Source organism: Juglans regia, chromosome 10, assembly GCF_001411555.2.
Source record: "Juglans regia cultivar Chandler chromosome 10, Walnut 2.0, whole genome shotgun sequence".
Taxonomy (NCBI): domain Eukaryota; kingdom Viridiplantae; phylum Streptophyta; class Magnoliopsida; order Fagales; family Juglandaceae; genus Juglans; species Juglans regia.
Genome location: NC_049910.1, coordinates 11,016,456 through 11,039,422, shown reverse-complemented (window position 1 = coordinate 11,039,422; position 22,967 = coordinate 11,016,456). Strand labels below are relative to the sequence as shown.

Genomic DNA, 22,967 nt, shown 5'->3' with positions numbered 1-22,967 from the left:
CTAAAATCTAAATATCCAACTCTCAAATCACTAAAATCGTCTCAATTCAAAACCTATTTATATATGGGACTCAAAACCTTTTTCAACTCAATACCTCTTTACATGTGAAACTCACAACCATTTCAACTTTCCATAATTACATCTAAACTCATTTTAATATCCAAACACTCATCTTATGTGGGTTCTATAAAACTCACTTCACCATCTCAACTCACTACTATTTATAAAGAATTCAACTCAGCTTAACATCCGAACGGGCCTAAAGGTATCCTCTACCCTTTCAAGTTGGAGGACTTCATTGACATCAACCCATAGGCCAAATGCAATTTTGGCAAACAACAGGCATTGTATAGATGATTTATTATAGACTCTTTGAGAGACATAACTTTGAGCACAGAAATAGTGGCATTCATATGGTCTACTTCGGTTTTATCTAACTTTTCTAAATATTTCTAATATCTATAATAGCCCCAGTTTTCAGTGATAGTCAAATGTGCTCGGTGCATATTTTCCCATATTATCATTTTAGACTGGACCATAATTTTTGTGCCATTTTTTTTCTTCTAGAACATGGTTCAAGTCAGGAAACCCAAGTTACACAACAATCTCACAAATAAAACTAAGCCGAGACCTACAATTTCAAGGATGGACTAATCAGATCTGTGCCATTTGTTTTTAGGGGATGCAAGACCTCTACTCAGATATGTTTTTTGTAGACTATGTGATAGACCTGCATAAAGAATTCATTAAAATCACAGCGAATCACAAATCACAGCAAATGACAAGAAACCCAAGATCAGGGGACAAAAAATTACAAATACAAATCACAAGAAATCACCTTTGTAAGTTGGGTTCCTCTTTGGAGCTCAAATAAATCTATTTTCAAGAATGTGGTCACACTACAATTAAATTAAAATTAAGATTGGGAGAAATAATAAACTATTAAATTCTAAAGTTTTTTATTATACAATTTTAAGTTTCTAAATATATAATTTAAAGTAAAAAGATTGATGATTTATATGAAAAATAATGGAGATGATTTATCCTCTAAATTTCATTGAGCAAAGAAAAGTTTATTTAGGTCTTAACTGTAGTATTCTATGTTTAATGTGACACCAAGATAAATAGATTTTACATAAAATTTGATAAATTAACTCATATATTAGAATGAAAATGATATTTTAAAAGATCATTTGATATTTTTCACAAAAAAAATAATTTCTAAATATTTCATATTTATAAAAATAATAATAGATAAATATTATTCTATAAATATTATCGTAAAAAATCTGAAATAAATATTAAATTGTGTTTTTAAAATTTTATTTTTACATTATTTAGCAAAATAGTAAAATTTTATTTTATATATATTTTATAATTTTATAATATTTTTTTTAGAGAAATAAAAAACATCGACCTACATCCTCAACATATCGTATTGAATTAAAGAAAAATTTTTTTTTTTTAAATGTGTTGCATCTTTCAGCTGATAGTTCAGCATTACCCTTTTTTTTATTTTAGATAAACATATTTGGTCCCTAAAACAATTTGCTGTTACGGGCCCCAACTAGCCTATCTCCGTCGTCTGTACGTTCTCGTGATTGATGCTTGTCCTTTACCATTAAGAACTGCTCTTCCCTAAACCGTCAACCCTAGCTCTTTTTGTCTACACCTTTTACTGGTCTCTTCTACCAAAGTGGCTACGCGGTTCCACCCAACACTTCACCCTCCAGTATCGATTGCCACGGAGTCACAGACTGCAATATTTGGCTTTTCTCTCGCCCTCTCTCTCTGCATGAAATCAAACAAACTCTTGCACTCACAAACTACAATACCAGTTGAACAGAGATGGGAAAGTGCATGAAGAAATTGAAGATCGCAGGTGATGTGGCTCTGATCATGGAGCTCTCCCATTTACCCCATGCGGCCTCCATTGGTGTCTGTACCAGAGCCAAACTCCTGGCCCTTCAACGGCTCCAGAAAACTACTCTCTTACCCGCTGTTGCACCCAACCCAGATGCATCCTCCCTCTCCTTTTACCAGCTCCGCAGCCGCCGCCGCCTCCAGAAACCTCCTTTATTCAGAAAACAACAGCTGCATCAACATCAACTACAGCCCACACAGCGTTGCAGAGAGAGCCCAAGCCCCAGGCCCAATACGAGGCCCAGGGTAGGGCGGGTGGACGAGGAGGAGCAGGGGTGTGTTGGTGCATTTCCGAAGGGAAATGAATCAGAGGATAGTAATGATTTCGGGGTTGAGGCTTCGTTTGGAATGGAGCTTGATGGTGGCGACAGGTAAATGTTTTTTTCTGAAATGGGTTTGTTTTTTTTATTAAGTTATTTTCCATTTTAATTTTTACTTTTCCTATCTGTTTCATCCATTTTTTTCTTTTAATGTGATTTTCAGTTCATGGGTTCCTTGCTCAGTTGCTTGGCCTTTTGAGTTTTCCTTTGGGCTTATTTCATGAAGTTTTCTGTTGGGGTTCCTGGTGTTGTTTTTTCTTTCGTCTTTTTTAATGAAGCTTTTCTTTTATTTTTTATCACTTCTGGGCTAAAGACCTTTTTGCAGGGGCTTTCAATTTTTCTCTTTTTGAAAAGGAGCCTCCTTTCTTTATACATCTCGAGTCGAAAAGGAAAGAACTTCGTTTTTTTTTTTTTTTTGTCCTGAAAGAATTTACATTTATAATTTCTTTTCTAGCTTGCATGAACTGATGGAAGGGACTTGAAATCTTAGAAGTTTCCAGTGTTGTTTAGTTCTGGTTATGCAACGTAAAAGAAAAAAAAAAAGGTTTGATGAAAGCACATTTCTCTGAAAACTTTGGTCCTTCCGTTTTTTTTATAAATCTTTGTCTGGCTTCCTTCTTGCACAGGCACAATCATTTTTGTTTCTTTCATGGCTTCTTTTTTCACTGTCACCAGGATATGAGATACGGAGAATAAAGCTTTATAGTCCTGTAAAACGTGTGTTTTTTAGTCTTGATCGCGTCCTTAAGTATCTTAGATGGAAAAATTATAGATAGTAAAAAGTAGTTACTCTATTTTCATTAGAAGGTCTGCCGTTTTAGTTGTTTTTTTCTCCTTTTCCACTTTGATCCAATTTATCAATGTTTTATTGTTCCTGAAAAAGCATGAATTCCCTCACTTGTGAGAGGGTCCTTATCTGCAACTTGAGTATCTCTTAGAAGAATTTATTAATTTCCAAATTGACATTTCCATTACCAAATCCTCTTGCTGCTCTAAAGGATTAACGAGAAAGTGAAATGACAAAAACATTTCTAACGAGAAAGTGAAATCATAAGTCTCTGCATATGATTTCCAAAACCACCTTGCTGAAAATTGGTGCTCCTTAACTATAATGAAAAAGAAGGTGAAACTAATTGTTGCAACACTGGCAGCAATATATTTTTTTTGTTTCCGTGTTTGTGTTTGTAATGACATTGTATTCATGGGTTCTAGTTTCCGACTGAAACATGTGTGAGGAATACTCTGTTTGGGTGGCTTGTAGTATTTGACAGGGTTGGCAGATCTCTTCCTAAACACAGTTGTGCCAAATTGGTGCTTGTCATATTAAAAACATGTTACTTCCTCAGGTGGGGTTTGTTGCACCACGGATATGTGATACCCCATACTGAATGATAAGATTTAGGTATCATTGATTAATCCTTTTGGAGTATAGATCCAGATGTGGCTTGGGCCTCCCTTGGGGTGTTACCGGATAAGTATGTGAATGTTGCTTTAGTTTTTTTGTTTTTTTAGATGTTATAAAATGGCTGTGATTTAAAACTGTTTCTCGTGTAAATTTGTATACGAACCCTTTTTTTAAATTATTATTTTTTTCTCTGTAAGCACAATTGTGAAATGTTTTGGTGTGCATATAGGAGCACCAGGCACAGCATGCCATGCAGTTTGATTAGGGACTCAGATTCCATGAAAACCTGTGGTTCAACCTCCAGGCGAACAATTTCTACTGAAACTAACCAAAGAGTTAGGAATGACATGAGAAGAAACATCCCAACAACACAAGAGATGGAGGAGTTTTTTGTCTGTGCCGAGCAGCCACAACAGAGAATGTTTATTGAGAAGTATGATACTCTCTTTTTTGCACTCTTTGCTCGAGAGCTTCTATTTCTTTCTGCTCGAATGTCAATTATGATACCTACAAACTCCGGGTTAACTTTATAAAGTCCGTTTATTATTTGTATTTCTGGTTTTGTAGGTACAACTTCGATGTGGTGAATGATTTGCCCCTTCCAGGACGGTTTGAATGGGTGCAGATGGTTTCCTAAGCAAAGTCCAATGTGTTAAGAGTTGCCATTCCCTGCAATTACTCAATTGATTCTTGGCTAGGGCATTTGAAGTGTGTAGGGCAAGGAAGCTAGAGCTAACATGACAGAACTTATGAATAGGGATTCATTAGGGGTGGAGATTTGAGTAGGGTAGTTTTAGGGCTTTGATAGTTCCATCAATGGGAATATCTCATTGCTAGATTTCATTTCCAGTCTTTTCTTAATTTTAGGGTGTTGTGTATATTTAGGTAGGGATAAACCATTCTCTTTGGATTAATGAAAACTCCTCCCTTATTTTGGTGCCATGCGTTTTTGTTACTGATATATAACCTGCAGTTCCTATTCAAATCTAAGCAAGATTGTTTTCTGCCATGGATGTTTCAACATGATCTCAAATCATGAATGGTGCATTTTTTTTTTTTTTTTCAAATAAGCAAAATCAGGTCTGGCAGTTGAATAGGGAACTGGGTCCTCTGTGCTTACATAGCACATGGTGGTGGGGTTGTTTTCAACACTTTTTTGGGATTGTTTTGTTGCATGTTGCTTCAGAGTTTCAGGTTCTTCTTTCTGACATGACACCATTGGCATGATGTTTTCATTGAATTTCAGATTCTTGAAAATTTTCACTCTTCTCCCTTTTGACTTTTGGGGTAATACAGCTGCATCAGTCTGTCCAGGGAACATATCATTTATTTATTGGGTATGCATGGGATGCCTTTGGATGTGGAGTAAGCTCTTTTTTGCCCTATTCACATGGGAACACCGGACCTTTTACGCACTGATTACATCATCAACTGCGGTTCTACTTTATGTTCAGCATAGATTTTAGTGAAGGAAAAAAAAAAAAAAAACATTTTACAACCTCAAATTATAATTTTCTATTTCAAAATATTAATTTTCTAGAGGAAAATGTTGATATTAGATTTGGGATGTGCATATAGAGGATTCGAGTCATGGTAGAAATGAGAAAAAAAGAAGTTATTATTATGATATTATCTATCTTTCTAATTGTTACAAGATGAAGAAGGGAATTGCTTTCATTTTATCTCCTTAAAAAAAAAAATTTCAATTCATCTTAACTCATTTCATCTTATTTTTATAACTTTTTTAAATTTTTACATAAAATATAATAAATAATTTAACTTTTTTAAATTCTAAAATAACTTTTCTAAATTTTCGCACAAAATATAATAAATAATTTAACTTTTATTTTACTATTCACAAATCATCTCAACTCATATTTGAATTTAAACCAAATCAAGAGGTACAAATATGAGGTGACCCCTCAAAAAGCTAGCTTTGAGGTCTCCGCTTCTTCATCCAATGAACAAACAACTTTTCTAAATTCATCTCATTTAATCATTATAATTTTTTTAAATTTTCATACAAAATAAAATAAATAATTCAATTTTTTTAAATTCTAAAATAAAAATAATATTAAAAATATATATTCTAATAATATTTTATTTAACTTTTAATTTTAATCTCATTTCATTTGTAAAAACAAACGAAGTCTCAATATTTCAATCTCCAAAATTTGATTTCATGCTATCTAACTCTTCAATGCAACTTGCAACTCTACTAAATTCTAATAATGGAAGACAGGAAATTCTTCTAATAATGAAAAAATGGGAAATTCTTGAAGGTGTTGAAAGTAAAGTGAAAAGTGTGTTTGTCTAATTAAAGCTATCATAAGTGAAGCTAGAGTTTAAGAGCATTCCCATCCGATTCCCTAAATTTTTCTCTAGATTTTAGCTAAAAAGGACACTCCCTATAATTTTATCTTAAATTTTACTCATTTTTAAAAAACCTTCTACATCTCATTCCCTATCCTTTCTCTATTCTATTAAAATAATATTCTTATATTATTTCTTTATTACTTTTTTCTCTCACTTCCATTTTCAAACTTCACTACTTAATATTTTTTCTTATGTTTTGAACTATTATTATAGTGAATATTTTAAATAAAAATTTAAATTATTTTTTTAAGGGTTTAATAATATTTTTAAAATTATTATTTTTATATTTTTGTAATTATTTAAATTATTTTTAAAAATATTATTTAAAAGTATAATAAATATGAGTATAAGAGAAAATGTAGTTGATTGAAAAAAGAATTTATTTTATTTATTTGAATAAAATATTAATAAAAAATGATTTAGGGAATGAATAATAGTTCCCTATATTTAAGGAACTATTGTTCATTTCCTAAATCAAAATCCTAAAATAGGGAATGGGATGGGAGGGGGTTTTCGAGCTTTTTCCTAAAATTATCCCTATAATTATCCCTAGATTGTGTTATGCGAAATTGTAGCCATGGGAGGACGTAAGCCCAACTAAAAAAGTGCAGATAAAGCCCAGACCGTTTTAGTTTCTAGGTGGGGAAACCATAAAACTTTTCACATCCTGTGACAAGTTTGGACAATGAGATGATATGAAAATTTTATAAATAACAATAAGATAATTTGTGAGATGAGATAAATAATTTGTAAATAATAATAAGATAATTTGAGTAATATTTTATAAGATTTTAAAAAATGAAAGAAAAAAAATTGAATAAAAAATATTATAAAGTTAAAATATTATTGTATATAGTTTTTTAATATTATTTTTATTTGGATATTTGAAAAAGTTAAATTATTTTTTGTTTGAAAGTTTGAGAAAATTATAATAATTAGTTTGAAAATGTTGTAATGATTAGTTAAAAGTATTTGTATTTAAGTAATATTTGGAAAAGAGATGAGATGATATGAAAATTTTGGGATGGAAACCTTTTCCAAACAAGCCAAATAGTCTATGTTTGGTTGATTGGTGATCTCAACCCATTTCAAACCAATTATTGTTGGGATCCACTATTTTTCAACTTTCCATAAAAAAAACTTAAACTCATTTAAACCTATTTTATACATTTACACATATATCTCAACTTATTTACATTTAAACATATCTCAATAGGACTTATAAAACAATGCTATTCACAGATCAACTCAAATCATCTAAGATCATCTCAGCATCCAAACTCAACCTTCAAGTATGTTAGTGTTAGATTCCCACAAGTGTTAAGATCTCACACTACTTGAGAATGTTTTTTTGTATAGCCTTGGGTCTCATATATATAGCATATTCATTGTTACTGTTAAGCCAACTTGTATAACACATCATGTTGAAATCTATATGCTTCATTAATCACATAATAAATATGTTATACAAGATGATCTATATATAGGAGGCCAAAGGTCATACAAGAGGCATTTGCCAAACAATGTCGGATTATAACACTAACACACAAACTTTTCTTCGGGGCTCGCTGCAACTTCTTTTAGTTACTTCTCGTCATCAACTCATATATATCCTTACTATGTCACATCATTCGAGAAAGTTTCTTGACGTTGTTAACAAGCTCAAGTTCGTTTCACATACTCCTTTGAGGGAGTTGTTAGAATAGTTAGTGTTATAATCCAACATTGATTGAGAATGTCTCTTGTATAGCTTTTAACCTCCCTTGTATATGTAAGCCACCTTATGTAACTAACGAAGCATATTAATTTTAAAACACATATTTCATTTGTATGAAGTAGAAACAATGGTAGTGTGTGTAGCGCACACATGTTACCTACTAGGGAATATTGACGTGTTAATAATGTGGAATTTAGAGGGCTTCTTATATGTATTGAAACTGTAAGTAAAGGAAAAGGATAAACGCTCTGTATTTAATTTTTTTTACTTATTGATTAAGGAAATGACTATTAGTGTATTGATATATTTTTTATATTTTTTAAAAAATTTTAAAAATATTTAAAAAATATGAATAAGAGAAATAAAAAAAATTAAAAAAGTAAATTTTGCCTAGCTAGCACGTCTAGCGATCACTGATAAGCGGCACCCTAGCAACACTCTTTATCATATTTATAATTTATATACAACTTTAAATATAAAGATACGTCCATTTATGAATTTACTTTTGAATAGTGAGACTTATAACATATTTATAATTTATATACAACTTTAAATATAATAATATTTTAAAAAAAATTTAAATCCATTGAATCAAAGATAAGAATTTAAATAAAATTTAAAATAATATTATTTTATTATATAATTGTAAACTAGAAGAATAATTCTCATTAGAAAAATTATAGGATTAATACTCTCTTACTAATTTATTATTATTTTTATATTTATTTTTTTAATTTTTTATTTTACTTAATGATTAAGGAAATAACTATAAAAAAATTATATATATTTTTTATTTTTTCTTAATAATTAAATATGTTAAAAAAATATTTAAAAAATGATAAAAAAAAATAAAAAATTCTAATACATGTAAATAACCTGTCATTACCCTTCTCATTAGAGGTAAAACAGGAACGGGAAAGTCATAGGATGCCTTTTAAGATGTTCTGTCCAATCACAGAATCAGTTCTGGATTCAATTGTTGTAGTTATTAGCTTTGCTTTTGTTTGGGTAGAGAACAATGAACATCATCTATCGCTATCCGTGAGCAATCAGGAATCACGACTCGGCGTGCAATAGTAATGATTAGGATTGACGTTCGCATGCATTCTACCGGTAGCTTTTGCTGCTCCTCCCTCCTGCTTTTACAGCTTGAAGATTCCTCTCTCTCTCTCTCGGAAAGCCGGTCATGCTTTCCGAGCTTCAACTTCTCCCCTGTGCATGTACTAATTTCAAAATCAGTACAGCAATCAGGTTTTTAAATTTTTTAAAATTAAAATTTATAATTTTAAAAATTCACAATTAATTACTTTCAATATTCTGTTATATTTTTTAATTGATTAACACGTGACATCAATATATCACATCGACTAATTAAAGACTAATACATGGCATAAGAATTAGGGGGGAAAAATCGATGATTTTAGTTCGTTTTCGATTCGAATCGATAATCACTACATATAGATAGAACCAACCGAAACTGATTGGTAAAAGTAGAGAAAATCGACAATGTTGGTTTCGGTGTGATCCTTGTTGGTCGTCAGTGTCCCTTCGACGTCACGAATGGTGCAAAACTTAAAAATAAAGAATCGAAAATGCGAATCGCAATAAGAGAGAGATGGCTCACCGTGTAAATTACGACCGTGCGATGAGAGAGAGAGATGGGTGGTAGATGGTAGAGAGAGAGAGATACATCGCTGCGTGAGAGAGGAGAGATAAAGAGATGCGTTGTTGTGGTGCTGCGTAACACTTGAGAGAGAGAGAGAGAGAGAGAGAGAGAGAGAATTGGGAGAAGAAAATTTGAAGAAGAAGAGAAGAAGGAGGGATTAAACCTAAATTGAAACGATGTCGTTTGGTATATTAAACCAAATGTCGTCATTTCATTTTAATTTTTTTTTCCTAACAAATACGTGTGAAATGACGTAGTTTTATTCAATATATATATATAATTTATATAATCGGTCAGTTTAGTAGTTTGGTCTAGCTTCAAATCAAAACTGAATTGCCAATGGTAATTTTGATATAATTCTACTGTTAACCGATCGGTTCTACACTAGTTTCAGCCAATTTCGTACTCCGATAGCTAGTCTGAATTGATTATGGTTAGTTTTAATGAATTAATAATAGATCAACCCGTTTTAAGATCTAAAAGATATACACCACATCTGTATTGTAACAAAAGGATTATTTAAGTTCTTATATATATATATATATATACTATTTAAATTATCTATTGGACGCAAAGGAAACAATTTTGGTCTTGAATCTATCCAAATGTCTTATCAAAAGCACTCACAGTCTATTTGAAAATACAATTAATTTTAAATATTCTTAAATTATTTTATTATTATACTCATTAGTATTTAATCATTTAAAATATTTTTAACATCCAAATTGAGTCTCAAGTCTAGTTTGTATTCGTAACTCATCTCATCTCATTATTATAATTTTTTAAATTTCTATACAAAATATAATAAATAATTCAATTTTTTCAAATTTCAAAACAACTTTATTAAATTTATATATAAAATATAATAAATAATTTAATTTTTATTTTATTATTTATAAATCATTTCAATTCATTTTAATTTATCTCTAAATTCAAACCACTCTTCAAACTTCACATGAATGATAATGTCTATGACTACTTGAAAAAAAATGTCTAAGACCATACATGGCCACACATGTTCTTTTTGAGATATTGACTTGAACAAACTTCTTTTATTATTTATTTACTTTTGGGTAGATAGGAACGGTGGAGGTGGTGAAAGACATCATATCATGAAATGATATCTTTGAGGTAATAATTCGGGGGTGGGGCCAATGATAATCCCAAGATGACCAACTTGGAGAAGGAGGTGGGTAATCATAAATCATAAATATTATAAAAAGCCCACACCTCTCCCCATTTCTGTCCGTGTTATGAGTGTGCTTTCCTTTTTTTGACTTTTTCTTTGTTTGCTTCCTTTCACTTGGAAAGTGAGAATTTGAAATATATTAATTAATTTTAGATATTTTTTCCTCTTCTTGGAAATTAACTTTGCCTTTGCATATGGTATCGAGTAGCTAGCTAGCCTCCTTGAAAATGGAACTTCACACTTTTTGAATGGTTCCTAGTATTTTCATAAAGCTATTATCTAATAGTAGTACTAGGCCGTCGCCAATACTGCCGCTTGGAATATCGTGTGTCTAATAAAAAAAATAAATATAAATAAAAATTATTATTAAGAATAATTATTTTACATATATAATATGATATCATGTAAATAATACATCTCTTTAAATAAATATTAAGAATAATTAATTAAAAATAGTCACACAATAAGTATAAAATATGCACTACTATAATAATTTCTCTCTAATATTACTCATAAGAAAAATTAAATATATAAATAGTTAAAATGAGAAGACAAACTCAAGTGACATACTAACATTTCTTATTATCTAATCTCATATCATAATTTTTTTTTCCTAAAACATAAATTCTGAATTATCAAAATTCAAACTGAAAATTATCAATTTTAAATATTTTGCATCGTCAATTTAAATTTGATCATAAAAACTAATTAAAAATAAGACGTGAAATCAGATCAAAACATCCATAATTACTCTATATAAAGATACAAATTAGCAAAGTTTCTTTTCTTTTTGACTTTACTTATGCATATGATATTAGATAAAAAGAAAAAAAGAAGAAAAGAAATATATGTTTTTCACTATCAAGAGTGGTGGCTCAATGTTCTTGAATTACTCTCAAGTGATTTGACATGTATATAAGTCTTAGGTTCGAACTCAGACATGAATTCATCTTTGACGGTTGATACTAGCACTTGTTATGATTATGCTAAGGGAGGAAAGTAAGTTCCGATTAACAGTGACAATTCATGTTTTCGTATTTTCGGATTCATGTATTCGTGTCGCATCAAATCATGAATATTAGATTAAATAGATCAACTCGAACCCAAATCCTTAAGTTAAATATTTCAAACTTTTAAATCCTAACACAATCCATTTAGATAACGAGTTATGTCGTGTTATCCATTTTAACTTATTTAATAATTGATTAGAAATAGATCAACACAATACGACTCATTTAAATACATTTCATATAAATTGATTGAACTAATAACATGCATTACCCATTTGACCCAATTAACATAATCTAACTTAAAATTAAAATCTATATTTATTAGTAGCCACAATATCTTAAAAAAAGCCTACATACTAACAAAAAAAATATTAATATTTTTCAATTTTTAATATATAATAAAATCAATATTACAAACCTACAATAATAAATATGAGCATAAGTCCAAAAGTACAATTATAACAATAAAAATATAAGTGTGCTGAGAAATACAAATATTAAACTCAACAATAATTAAATTATGATTTTGAAATAAAATATAAATGGGTCAAAATGAGTTAATTTTGGGTTAAGGGAATTAACTCGTTTTTAAATTGTGTCTTAATGGGTCAATCTATTTTGATCCAAACTCGTTAACATCAAAATCAAATCCGCTAATTTTATATTGTGTTCATATTAAATTGTTGTGTCATAGATTGTCACCAATACTTCCCATTATCCTCTTCTACGTTTTTTTTTTGAAAAACAAATCTAAAACACTCTTTTGGATATTTGTGCAAATAGAAGAAAATAATGGGCCACAAAAGCAAAATTAGAAAAGACAAAGGGTACACTTTTCACCGTTAAAGAGCGGGGACAAAAAGGTGAAATAAATCCAAGTTGTCGAAAAGCGAACGGCTACTTTTTTCCCCCGTGTTCGGAACGCAATGAATCAGTTTGACTTTGCTTCCAAACACGCACACAGGCACAGAAACTCCTCCTTTTGCGGCCCATTATATGCTCAAATAAAGCCAAAATCTTTACCCAAACTTTTAAAGAAAAATGGTCAATCTTGGAGTGGAGGGGAGATTATGGACAATTCATTCTGAGAGTTATATCAATGTTCTTTAAGAGAGAAATAATTTTGGCGGGGGGTGGGGGTGTCGGAGGTGGGGGCGAAAGAATGACCCACAAGAGAGGCCCATTTGCTTTGGACAATTGCAATCTATGGCTTTGAACACCGAATGTTTGACGAAAATGGCCGAAGAAGAAGTTCGCCAACACCAACATCTCCAACTGGGTCTGTCTTTTGTCTCTTTCCCCAGTTCACTCCCTCAACCCCACCACCACTACCACCCTCTTTTGCTCTCTCTCCCCTGATATTCCATTTTCTCTCCTGAGTTCTCTTGCTCTCCATGGACCGTAACGACAAGCAGCAGCTTCCGCTTCAGCACCACCACCATCAGCAGCTGTCGTTGGCCAACTGCGCACGGCAGCAATGCAATGAATGGTTTGTTACATGCATGTTTTGTAAATTTGAATGTTTAATTCACTTGAATTATCATATTTTTACTTCTACTTCATATAGGAAGTTTTTTTCTCCCATCTCTTTTCACAATTGTTTGATATCTTGTTCTATGCTTTGATTTGTAGTCCCTTTCTTTTCTTTCTTTTTTCTCGGCATCTCTGATCTTGTCATCAGTTCTTCCTCTTGATGCTCACGTGTAATCCGGAATTTTATTGTTGTTGTTTCATCGTCGCTGGAGTGATGCAATAAGCGATTCGTTTCAACAGTCTTAAATGAGAACTGTTTTTTATAAGTGTGAGATAATTAATTTGTATGCATATACATTTATTTTAAATAGGCTTAAATGATATACTGGATGGTCTGTTTAAACTCTCTATTGTGATGGTAGGGCTTCATATGTCACCCGTACAATTTTTTATTTTGATTGGCTACAATCTGGAATTAGTTCATGAGGTCCGAGATAAGCCTTAAAGCGGGAGGGATAAGCCTTTGAACTAAAAAATTAAATAAAAACACTCAAATTATTGTAATACGACCTTTCGTTTAGAACTCTATAAAAAAATTTTCCGCTAAAAAAAAAATTTATAACTATTATTGTAATACGAGCTTTCATTATCATCATTACTATACTGTACCTCTTTCCATCTTAGTTTACTGGGTTCCATCTAATATGGTTAGCGTTTCCTTTTGATTTTCTGCTAAATAAATACGTTGCACCACTTTGATCGAGTTTCCTCTCTTAGTGATACTTCCCTAGTATTGTTTTTGTTTTTCAAAAAAACAAAACCTTCTCCAAAATGATGGCATTTATGCCTTTTTCAGCGTATTCCTCTTCCCTATATTTGCGTATAATATGAATGATCCGAAGTGAAGAAGTTACTGATCTATAAGATATGTACATATGGTACATCTAACACATCAAACGATGTGCCTTATTTATAAGTTTTCTTTTGCAGATTTAAGAATCTTTACAGAACTCAATTTTGAAGGTTTTTTTATGGTTGGTATTTATAAATCTTTATAAATCCTCGTTCTAACTTCGTAACTAAAATTGTAATACTGACAGCTTGCAACTTTTTTTTAATATTCCAACAAAGTATGCGTTTCTTCCAAATTCTCCTATACCCTTTCTAATTGTGAGGTTATATATCTATAATTATTATCATGGTGATGAGGCTCTGGCTGACCGTGAGTTCTTCATGTGCTAAATCAATATATAACTTTCACTAATGCTTTATTAAATGATGTAAACATATAGTCTTAGAGCTAGTGGTGATCCCTAAATTTGGATTACACTTAATATTAGTGTTTTTTACATCTATCTTCAAGTAAATATACTGTATTAGCTAGCGTAAAAGAAGGATCCAAACACTATCAAGTTAACCTGAACTCTACATGTTCATTTTTCCCGTGGTTGCAAGCATTTTTGTGTAAACAATTGGCTGATAAACTGTTGTAGGATTTTTCGGGATGTTCCAAGTGATATTACCATACAAGCGAGTGGAGGAACATTTCCATTACATAAGGTAACTACTCAGTGCTATTCTATTATAAACTTGTTCATTATGTTTTGATTGAGAGCATGATTTTTGTGATGGTTAAGGCTCCTATTTAATTTTTGGTGCTACCTCTGTTCAAATGCACTTTTATGGTTGTATGCAGTATTATCTTTTATAAGCATACAGTATGAGTAAAGTATATGGCAATATATCGTCGTATGTTTCAGGTGTGTAAATCTAGTTTGTTTGTTCTTCTCAGTTATTCTCGAGAATATCAAATGCAGGTATTATATACTAGTGAATATTACCTAACATCTGCGCACTTGATCACTAAACTAGCAAGCTTAGGCGTTGCTCTTGTATATGTCCTAGTATAATTGGGCTCTTGCCTATTCTTATGATCAATAAAATCTTGTTTACCAATAAAAAAAAACATCTGTGCCCTTGGGTTATAGCTGTGTGGAATGGGACTGGGATTGTTGATCCTAGTTTCATATTTTGCCTCAAAGAAACAATGTAAGATTAACTAAAAACCAAGTTTCTCGGAGTGTGACTCATATTTGGAAAGAAGAAGAATAATAATTTGTATGCTGTGGGGGAAAAAACAAAGAGAGAAAATTGGGAGCCATCACTTTCATCCATTCTGATTGTCATTGATTAATTGGGAAGTATGGAATGATTCCAGTTGTCCGTAATTTTCTTTTGTTACTCATTTGATTATGATCAATTCCTAAAATTGTAGATGTTTCTTACCAGAGTTTCAAATATGATAATTCTTTCCTTCATCATCAGTTTTAAACAACATTCCATTTAGGTTACTAAGAAATATATATTCCCACCACATTAGACTCACATATTGCTAAAATCATGATTCTTTAAGAACACTCTCTTGGATTTGTGATGCTCTTCCTCATTGTGTGACTAGTGTCATAGATTCCACAGTTAGGTACTAACTGAACAGAAGAGATCCTGGAGTGAAGCATTTTTCCTCTCATGGTCCACTGCTTGGCTATCTTAAAAATAATTATTTAAAATGGCCATAGTAAATTAATGTGCATTTGACACAGACAACCTAGCTTAAAAAATACAATATTATAAATAAAGAAGGTGAGCGACCATAACCTTCTCTTTCCAGCCATTATCTCACGGACCTCCTAAGTTCCTAACCACTAAAAAAACTCTAATAAGAAGAACGGTCTAAATAATCATTTCTTTATTTATAAGAACTTGCTCTATGTGTAGTGGTTATGTTGTTCTTTCATAGTTTTCATAATTTCCAATAGTCTTAATTCTTAAATGCAGTTCCCACTCGTCTCTAGAAGTGGGCGAATTCGAAAGTTAGTTGCAGAACATAGGGATTCTGCTATCTCAACAGTGGAGCTTCTTAATTTACCAGGAGGTGCAGAGTCGTTTGAGTTGGCAGCCAAATTCTGTTATGGGATCAACTTTGAAATTACGTCTATGAATGTTGCACAGCTATGCTGTGTTTCTGATTACCTTGAAATGACTGAAGAGTTTTCAAAAGATAACCTTGGTTCTCGCGCTGAAGAATATCTTGAGAGTATTGTTTGCAAGAACCTTGAAATGTGTGTTGAAGTTTTGCAACAATGTGAAAATCTACTCCCTCTTGCTGATGAGCTTAGAATAGTTAGTCGTTGCATAGATTCAATAGCCTCAAAGGCTTGTGCAGAGCAAATTGCTTCAAGCTTCTCACGCTTAGAGTATAGCAGCTCTGGGAGGCTTCATATGAACAGGCAAGCCAAGTGTGATGGTGACTGGTGGATAGAAGATCTCTCTGTTCTGCGGATTGACTTGTATCAAAAAGTCATGACAGCAATGAAATGTCGTGGGGTCCGTCCTGAGAGTATTGGTGCATCACTAATGAGTTATGCCCAGAAAGAGTTGACAAAGAAATCCAGCTTGTGGAATCCATCTAGCCAGGCAAAAGTTGATTTGCTTTCAGTTCCAACTGGACATGAAAAACTTGTGGTTGAGACAATTGTCAGCCTCTTGCCAGTGGAGAAACTTATTGTTCCAATAACTTTCCTTTTTGGGCTTTTGCGAAGTGCAGTAATGCTTGATTGCACAATTGCTTGTAGACTTGATCTGGAGAGGAGGATTGGGTCCCAGTTGGATATTGCTACCCTTGATGATCTTTTGATACCTTCTTTCAGGGATGCAGGTGATACCTTATTTGATGTTGATACAGTTCATAGGATTTTGGTAAATTTCTCACAGCAAGATGATAGTGAAGATGATATGGAAGATGCCTCTGTATTTGAATCTGACAGTCCTCATTCACCTTCCCAATCTGCCTTGTTCAAAGTTGCGAAATTAGTGGATAATTACCTTGCCGAAATTGCTCCCGATGCAAATCTCAAGCTGGCTAAGTTCATGGTTATTGCAGATGCTTTACCAGCACATGCACGTACCATTCATGATGGGTTGTATCGAGCCATTGATATTTACCTGAAAGTATGTATTACTCATATTTTTATGTTTTTAGAGGGGGCTTTACATTGTTTATTACAAATACTCATTCTTGATTCTTAATCGGAACCACTCCCTCCTAAGATTTAATACAAGATATAGTAGTGATAAACATCAAGAAAGAAAGGAAAAAGTAAAGTTAATTATTTTCTTATTTGATAGTCAAACCAAGTCTGCTTTTGAAATATATTTTGCTGATGCTTCTATATCCTTTCTTGTAATTATTCAATGAGACTGATCTGGAGTAAAGAGGTTCCGTCTATCCTAACAATTGGTTTTTTGAATCTCAGTATATCTGATTCTTATGTGAATTTCAGGCACATCAAGGGTTATCAGAGTTGGATCGGAAGAAGCTATGCAAATTGGTTGATCTCCAAAAGCTTTCTCAAGAAGCTGGTGCACATGCTGCACAAAATGAGCGCCTTCCTCTCCAGTCTATTGTACAAGTGCTCTACTTTGAGCAGATAAGGCTCCGAAATTCCTTGAGCTGTTCCAATGGAGAAGATGACCAAAAGCCAGTGCACCAGTCATGGCGGATCAGCAGCGGTGCACTAAGTGCAGCAATGTCTCCCCGAGACAACTATGCATCATTGAGACGAGAAAATCGTGAACTAAAACTTGAGCTAACACGGTTGCGGATGAGACTAAATGATCTCGAGAAAGAACATGTTTTTATGAAGAGGGATATGGAGAAGTCCAACTCTCGTAAATTTATGAGTTCTTTCTCAAAGAAAATTGGTAACTTGGGCTTCTTTGGACATAGTTCTTCAAGGGAATCAAGTTCCCCATCAAAGCATTCGCATAGAACAGACTCTAAGGTTATTGAGAGAACATGTGCAAGCACAGATTAAGTAATTAACATCAATGGGAACTTTGTTTTTTCTTTTATTTATCACCTGTTATCTCCTGTATTTGTTGAGCTTTTGCATGTTTTGTCTTTGGTGGGCTTTTTACTTTGTAACGTTTCTTCTTTCCTTTTAGTCCACCTTGTAAATGAGTTCTGGTGCTTTGAGTTAGCAAGAGTAGGGGATCTTCTTGATTGTAAGTGATGGGCTTTGGTAATTACTGCTTTAATGTCTACACAAATGTAAAATAATCTTTGATTTGGACATGCATAAAATGGTCATTTGCTGTTATTTTTGTTAATTAAATTCATGACGAATGATAAATTGTTTGGTTCCAAACCGTACATGCCTTTGGGCTTTACGAACATAACCTTGTTATATCATTTGTTCTTTCCTCACAAGTAAATCTCTGTTAATCCTTTAGTAGTTTTAGAATGATTTATTAAATTCCAGAATAATCCCAACTGAAACTTATTTCAAGATTACTATTTTCCTGTATTTACGCCTCTTAATTTTTTCATCACCTTCTTCCACCGTGTTTCATTCTCCCTAATACATTTTTTCAGTTATACCTGATTTTTTTTTTATTGGCACCGGGTGTCTAAGAACAGCATTCCGACTAATTCCAATGGTGCATAGGCCCTCGACAAGAATTTTCCTATAAGTGCACCTCGGTTAAATTCAAGAGAAAAAATTCCTAGTCTGATGGTCCCTAAAAATTGTTTGAACCCAAGAGGATTCGAACCTTATACTTGAAGGGAGCATATTACCAAGACCAAGCCCTTTACCACTTGAGCCAACCCCTAGTAGGGGTGAAAACTTTTCGGTCCGAACCGGACTAATTTCACCCCTACTCAATCTCAGTCCATGGTGTCTTAAAAAATTCAGTTTTCGGTCCGGTCTTGAGGTGCGGTTTTTTTGGACCGGACTAGATTGAAACCGACCAAATCACTTACTTATAAAATTTTTAAATATTTTTTTATATATAATATTATTTTATATAGTAGTTTTTATAAGTTAATTATGTAATTTTCTATAATCTATCACCATTGACCATATAAAATGTAAAATAATATGCTATCAATTAACTAATACATCATGCGATAAATCATATGATAATATATGTTTTTATATGTAGATACATACTCTACTAAAATACAAAGTTAGTAACTATTAACATAAAAATATAATTATAATTAATTATTTTTTTAATGAGTTAGTTACATAATCAACATTAAAGAGTTCACTTAATTTTGATTTTATTAATTTGATTAATTTTTTTGCATTTAATTTATCTACCAAAAAAAGAAAAGAAAAAATATTCTTAGCTCATATGGATAGAATTGGACCGATTGGACCGATAGCTAATAGTCCGGTTCGGTCTTTTTGGATAATCGTTCCGGTCTAGTCCGAAAAAAGGGTGAACCAAAATTTTTGGTCCGTGACCCCGGATTGGACAGATTACACCCGTCCCCTAGGAGTTGTTATACCTGAAATTTTTAGCCACTTATAGATGTAAAACTGGCTTGCTTCCTTGATCTCTCCCTTTCTTTTTTCAGGTGAACTCTTTTACTGTATATTCTATAATCTATATCGTTCCCAAAGCAAGATACTTGAGAATCTCGAATATGTTAGCAGACCCAGAGTTTTCATGTACCTATTACTGGCCCAATGAAAATTTCAAAAGCTTCCAAAGAATCTTGCTTGCAGCAATGATAGCAAAGATTGCTAGAACATTGTCTTAGTAGTTGTTCAAAGTGAAGTATTTTGTGCTCCTACGTTTGTGCCGTTCTCCAAACTTTGAAGTTAATATCTGCATTTTTTGTAATGATAGTATAACAGAGCTATAAATGTTACATGTCAAGAATTGTCCACAATGAGTTTCATTGTCTATGATGCTGAGGACACTAAACGAGTAATAGTTAATTATGAGATATAATATTAACAGATATCAACAAGGCTTTGTTAGGTTGCCAGTAGAATGGGTGAAGGGAAAACAATTGTGCTTGATTCACCAATTTTGTGTGTTTTTTATTTTTTGTTAATGCTAAAGTTTTTGACATAAATGCAGTGTCCAAAATGCTAAACTTGGATACTCTGGTCCTTGTTCAAGACAAAACTAACTGTCTGTGGTTCTTGTTCAAGGATGCATTTTACAATGAAACAGAGCAAATAAACTATGATAGTATGCAACGATTGGGTGTCTGTGGTTCCTTTTGGGATCAAGTCTGTGGTATCATCAAAAACAGGAAGACCGAGGTACTTTTACCAATGGCATATCAAAGACAGAAGAACACGTCTGAGATTTCACACGAAAACTAAACTTTCGAGGAAAACTGGAAAACAAGCACATATGTAATCGCAAGAAAGAAGTTACCATCGTGCATTCCAACGATGTTAACAGTTTTAAACACAAAATAATTAACAAGGGGTTATCCACCACTCATTGAGCTTATTGTAAAAGTCCTAATTTTCCATCATGGTATCGAAAGTTATGCAGATTTGGCATAGAAGCGAATGCCGACAGCCAAACCCAAGATTAGAAGGGGAACCAAAAACTGGAGTAACTTGATAGTGAACTCTGCTGTCTTATCCTGATTGTAATGAGGCTGTTTGGGAGGAGTGTACTTGACCTTGGCGGGGATGGTAGATGAATCAATGTCTCCTACATAGAACTCTTCCATCATTGCTCTCGCACTGCTACTGTGGCCAACATCCTCAAAATCATCAGTTGCGTCCTTTCCTGCAAACCAACCGTTAGAGCCATATGAGCAATTATTTGCAGATGCATAATGAATAGAGAACTGCTATAGACACAAAACTTATACAAAAATAAACCTACAAATTGGCGTTGTTTAATGGGAATCCGTTAGATCTAATTTACAATAAAAGTAATTTTACAATCTGACGTATCACATTAAACCACATCAGCTTGTGGTTTGCTTTTGTGGCTAAAGTATTTTCCTAATGAATATATGCCAAAACACTGCAGCTTTCATCGTACCTGTTGCAGACAACAAAACATCTTCGCCACCAGGATGATCATCCAAGAATTTTGACACATCATATACCTGTTCCCAGCTTTCAGCACATTAGCATACAGTATTCAAGGATGTTGCAATTGAAGACCACAATGTTACACGTCAGATCAAAAGAAAGCAAGCACAATGAAGATAAGAAATATTAGAGTTCATCCATGGGCACAAAAGTGTTCACTGTTCCTTAAAGCTCCAGCCTTTTGAAGTGCTCCCACATAGTTCAAAGGCAGTTTTCTTAGACGCCCAGCACATGAACTTTCTAGCATTAACCAATAAACAGGTAGAATAAAAACTGTTGTGATATTTGAGGTAAAAATGGCACTGTCCACTAAGCTATTTGTATCCCTTAATTTGTCTATTAAGAGGATTCCACTTTTGAGTCCAGGAAACTCCATCATATTACCCAAAATATACCACCAATTTTGTATTCTTTTCTAAATTTCTAAAAGTGATTTATCTCATGCTTTCTGGAAATTACCGTATTCCTCTACCTAGCTAAAGCCTAAAGGTTAGTCCATGAACATATTTGACTTTAGTAAATACAAAATAATCCAACTGTTCCCAGCTATGAACCTTTGTTCCTTTATTAAGAATTAAGAACTAGGATTTTAAGGCTCAATCCTCTTATAAATGGAGGTTTAATTATCAACGAAATCATTTTTGGCCTGTTAGTTCCTTTTTAGTCTTCAGGGTTTTGCTTATACACTAAGAGGTTTTCCCTTTATTTCCCCCAAAGAATCTTAGGACTTTGATGGAGAATCAAAGTAAATCCTCATCAGGATCCCAACTACTTCATAATAGTAACTTACTTGAGAAACGATGCACAACTACCTGGTGATCAAGATGGCCTAAGAGAGAAGACCAACTCCTAAAAAATAAGAGTAGTGCCGAAAAAAACACACCAAAAATTCCTTTCACATCCTCAATTAGGCAAAGCAAAAATTCAACAGATACGAGGTATGTTAATGGCCTAAACGTGAAAATGGAAAAACAAAACTGGGAATCAAACGGGGAAAAAAGGAACTTTGCCACACATACAAAAAATATAATCTCCAAACCCAGATGGAAGGTATTCAAATCTCCCTAGATCCAATTCTCAGTTATCTAATCCATTGGACAACATTACATTCTTAACAAGCTCACAGGAAAAGAACAAAGCCCATTAAAGCAAAAACAAAAACCCAGGAGAGTTAAATCGAATCAACATAGAGAGAATCTGATATACCTTGCCTGCAATAACAAGCCAGCAGTCCTTTGGGTTATTGTGCTCGGAAACCTCAACTAGAGTGTAGAGTTTGCGTTCTCCACCCATTAGCTCCAAGGAGAAAAGATTACTCAAGCTTTCTCTCTTCAAATGCTTTGAAACAGGGCACCGCTTGTGTAGTGCCTCTCTGATCTGATCCCCAAAAGCTCTGCTTGAATTTCTGAGCAAAAATAGAGACCTGGGTAGTTGAAGTTAAATATTAGATTTGACCGGGATAGTGGGTTGGTAGTGTTACCGTAGTTGGTACGCCTGTAATGAATTGTCACCAATGACCAAACCACCTACGACATTTCGTCACTCTTTCAACCTTTTCTATTTCAATTGTTTTCCAAATTGCATGCTTTTGCTGAAGATCTCTATCATATTTTATATTTTAATTCTTTTATATGCAACCGCCGGCGTGGAACCGGCTGATGTGGTACTGTCATGTCAGCTACTAATTTAATATTAAAAAAAAAAAAAAACCGAGTGAGTGAAATATAGAAGAAAAATGGAGGGAAAGTAAAAAGAAGAAAACATTTGATAGAGCTCGGCTAAACCTCCGAATCTTTTCATCTAAACCAAGAACCGTCTGTGTTCGCCGCTATGGACTGAACCGGTTGTTGCCGTCGCCATTCGTCACACATTCCAGATCTGAGCCGCCGTCGACGTGGGTTGGATTTTTCAGATCTAAGTAGTCGCAAATAGGTTCTTCTAGTATTCCTTCAACTTCTTTTAG

At 33.0% G+C, this 22,967-nt stretch overlaps 3 protein-coding genes across 3 annotated transcripts; 2 read left to right on the top strand and 1 right to left on the bottom strand.

Moving 5' to 3' along the window:
- Positions 1-1,577: 1,577 nt before the first annotated feature.
- Positions 1,578-4,627, top strand: LOC108991610 (cyclin-dependent kinase inhibitor 4-like). Its single transcript, XM_018965935.2, has 3 exons — positions 1,578-2,294; positions 3,878-4,081; positions 4,216-4,627. Exons 1-3 carry the CDS (start codon positions 1,849-1,851, stop codon positions 4,283-4,285), a joined length of 720 nt encoding a protein of 239 aa, XP_018821480.1. The 5' UTR covers positions 1,578-1,848; the 3' UTR covers positions 4,286-4,627.
- An 8,103-nt stretch (positions 4,628-12,730) lies between these two features.
- LOC108991746 (BTB/POZ domain-containing protein At5g48800-like) lies at positions 12,731-18,108 on the top strand. The gene is made up of 4 exons (XM_018966134.2): positions 12,731-13,095; positions 14,573-14,639; positions 15,915-17,087; positions 17,420-18,108. Exons 1-4 carry the CDS (start codon positions 13,001-13,003, stop codon positions 17,951-17,953), a joined length of 1,869 nt encoding a protein of 622 aa, XP_018821679.1. The 5' UTR covers positions 12,731-13,000; the 3' UTR covers positions 17,954-18,108.
- Positions 18,109-20,181: 2,073 nt separating this feature from the next.
- LOC108991604 (cytochrome b5) lies at positions 20,182-22,460 on the bottom strand. Its single transcript, XM_018965928.2, has 3 exons — positions 22,211-22,460; positions 20,952-21,018; positions 20,182-20,690 (listed from the first exon to the last, which is right to left on the bottom strand). The coding sequence occupies exons 1-3, from the start codon at positions 22,295-22,297 to the stop codon at positions 20,440-20,442; spliced, it is 405 nt and encodes a 134-aa protein (XP_018821473.1). The 5' UTR covers positions 22,298-22,460; the 3' UTR covers positions 20,182-20,439.
- Positions 22,461-22,967: the final 507 nt, after the last annotated feature.

Excerpts from the sequence above, each read along its gene's own strand:
- LOC108991604 (XM_018965928.2), bottom strand. The coding sequence starts at position 22,297 with ATGGGTGGAGAACGCAAACTCTACACTCTAGTTGAGGTTTCCGAGCAC. Across the intron at positions 21,019-22,210 it reads GGCTTGTTATTGCAGGCAAG|GTATATGATGTGTCAAAATT; the intron begins GTATATCAGATT and ends AGCTGGGAACAG. Across the intron at positions 20,691-20,951 it reads TGTTTTGTTGTCTGCAACAG|GAAAGGACGCAACTGATGAT; the intron begins GTACGATGAAAG and ends GTTGGTTTGCAG.
- LOC108991610 (XM_018965935.2), top strand. The coding sequence starts at position 1,849 with ATGGGAAAGTGCATGAAGAAATTGAAGATCGCAGGTGATGTGGCTCTG. Across the intron at positions 2,295-3,877 it reads GAGCTTGATGGTGGCGACAG|GAGCACCAGGCACAGCATGC; the intron begins GTAAATGTTTTT and ends GTGTGCATATAG. Across the intron at positions 4,082-4,215 it reads CAGAGAATGTTTATTGAGAA|GTACAACTTCGATGTGGTGA; the intron begins GTATGATACTCT and ends CTGGTTTTGTAG.
- LOC108991746 (XM_018966134.2), top strand. The coding sequence starts at position 13,001 with ATGGACCGTAACGACAAGCAGCAGCTTCCGCTTCAGCACCACCACCAT. Across the intron at positions 13,096-14,572 it reads CGGCAGCAATGCAATGAATG|GATTTTTCGGGATGTTCCAA; the intron begins GTTTGTTACATG and ends AAACTGTTGTAG. Across the intron at positions 17,088-17,419 it reads CCATTGATATTTACCTGAAA|GCACATCAAGGGTTATCAGA; the intron begins GTATGTATTACT and ends TGTGAATTTCAG.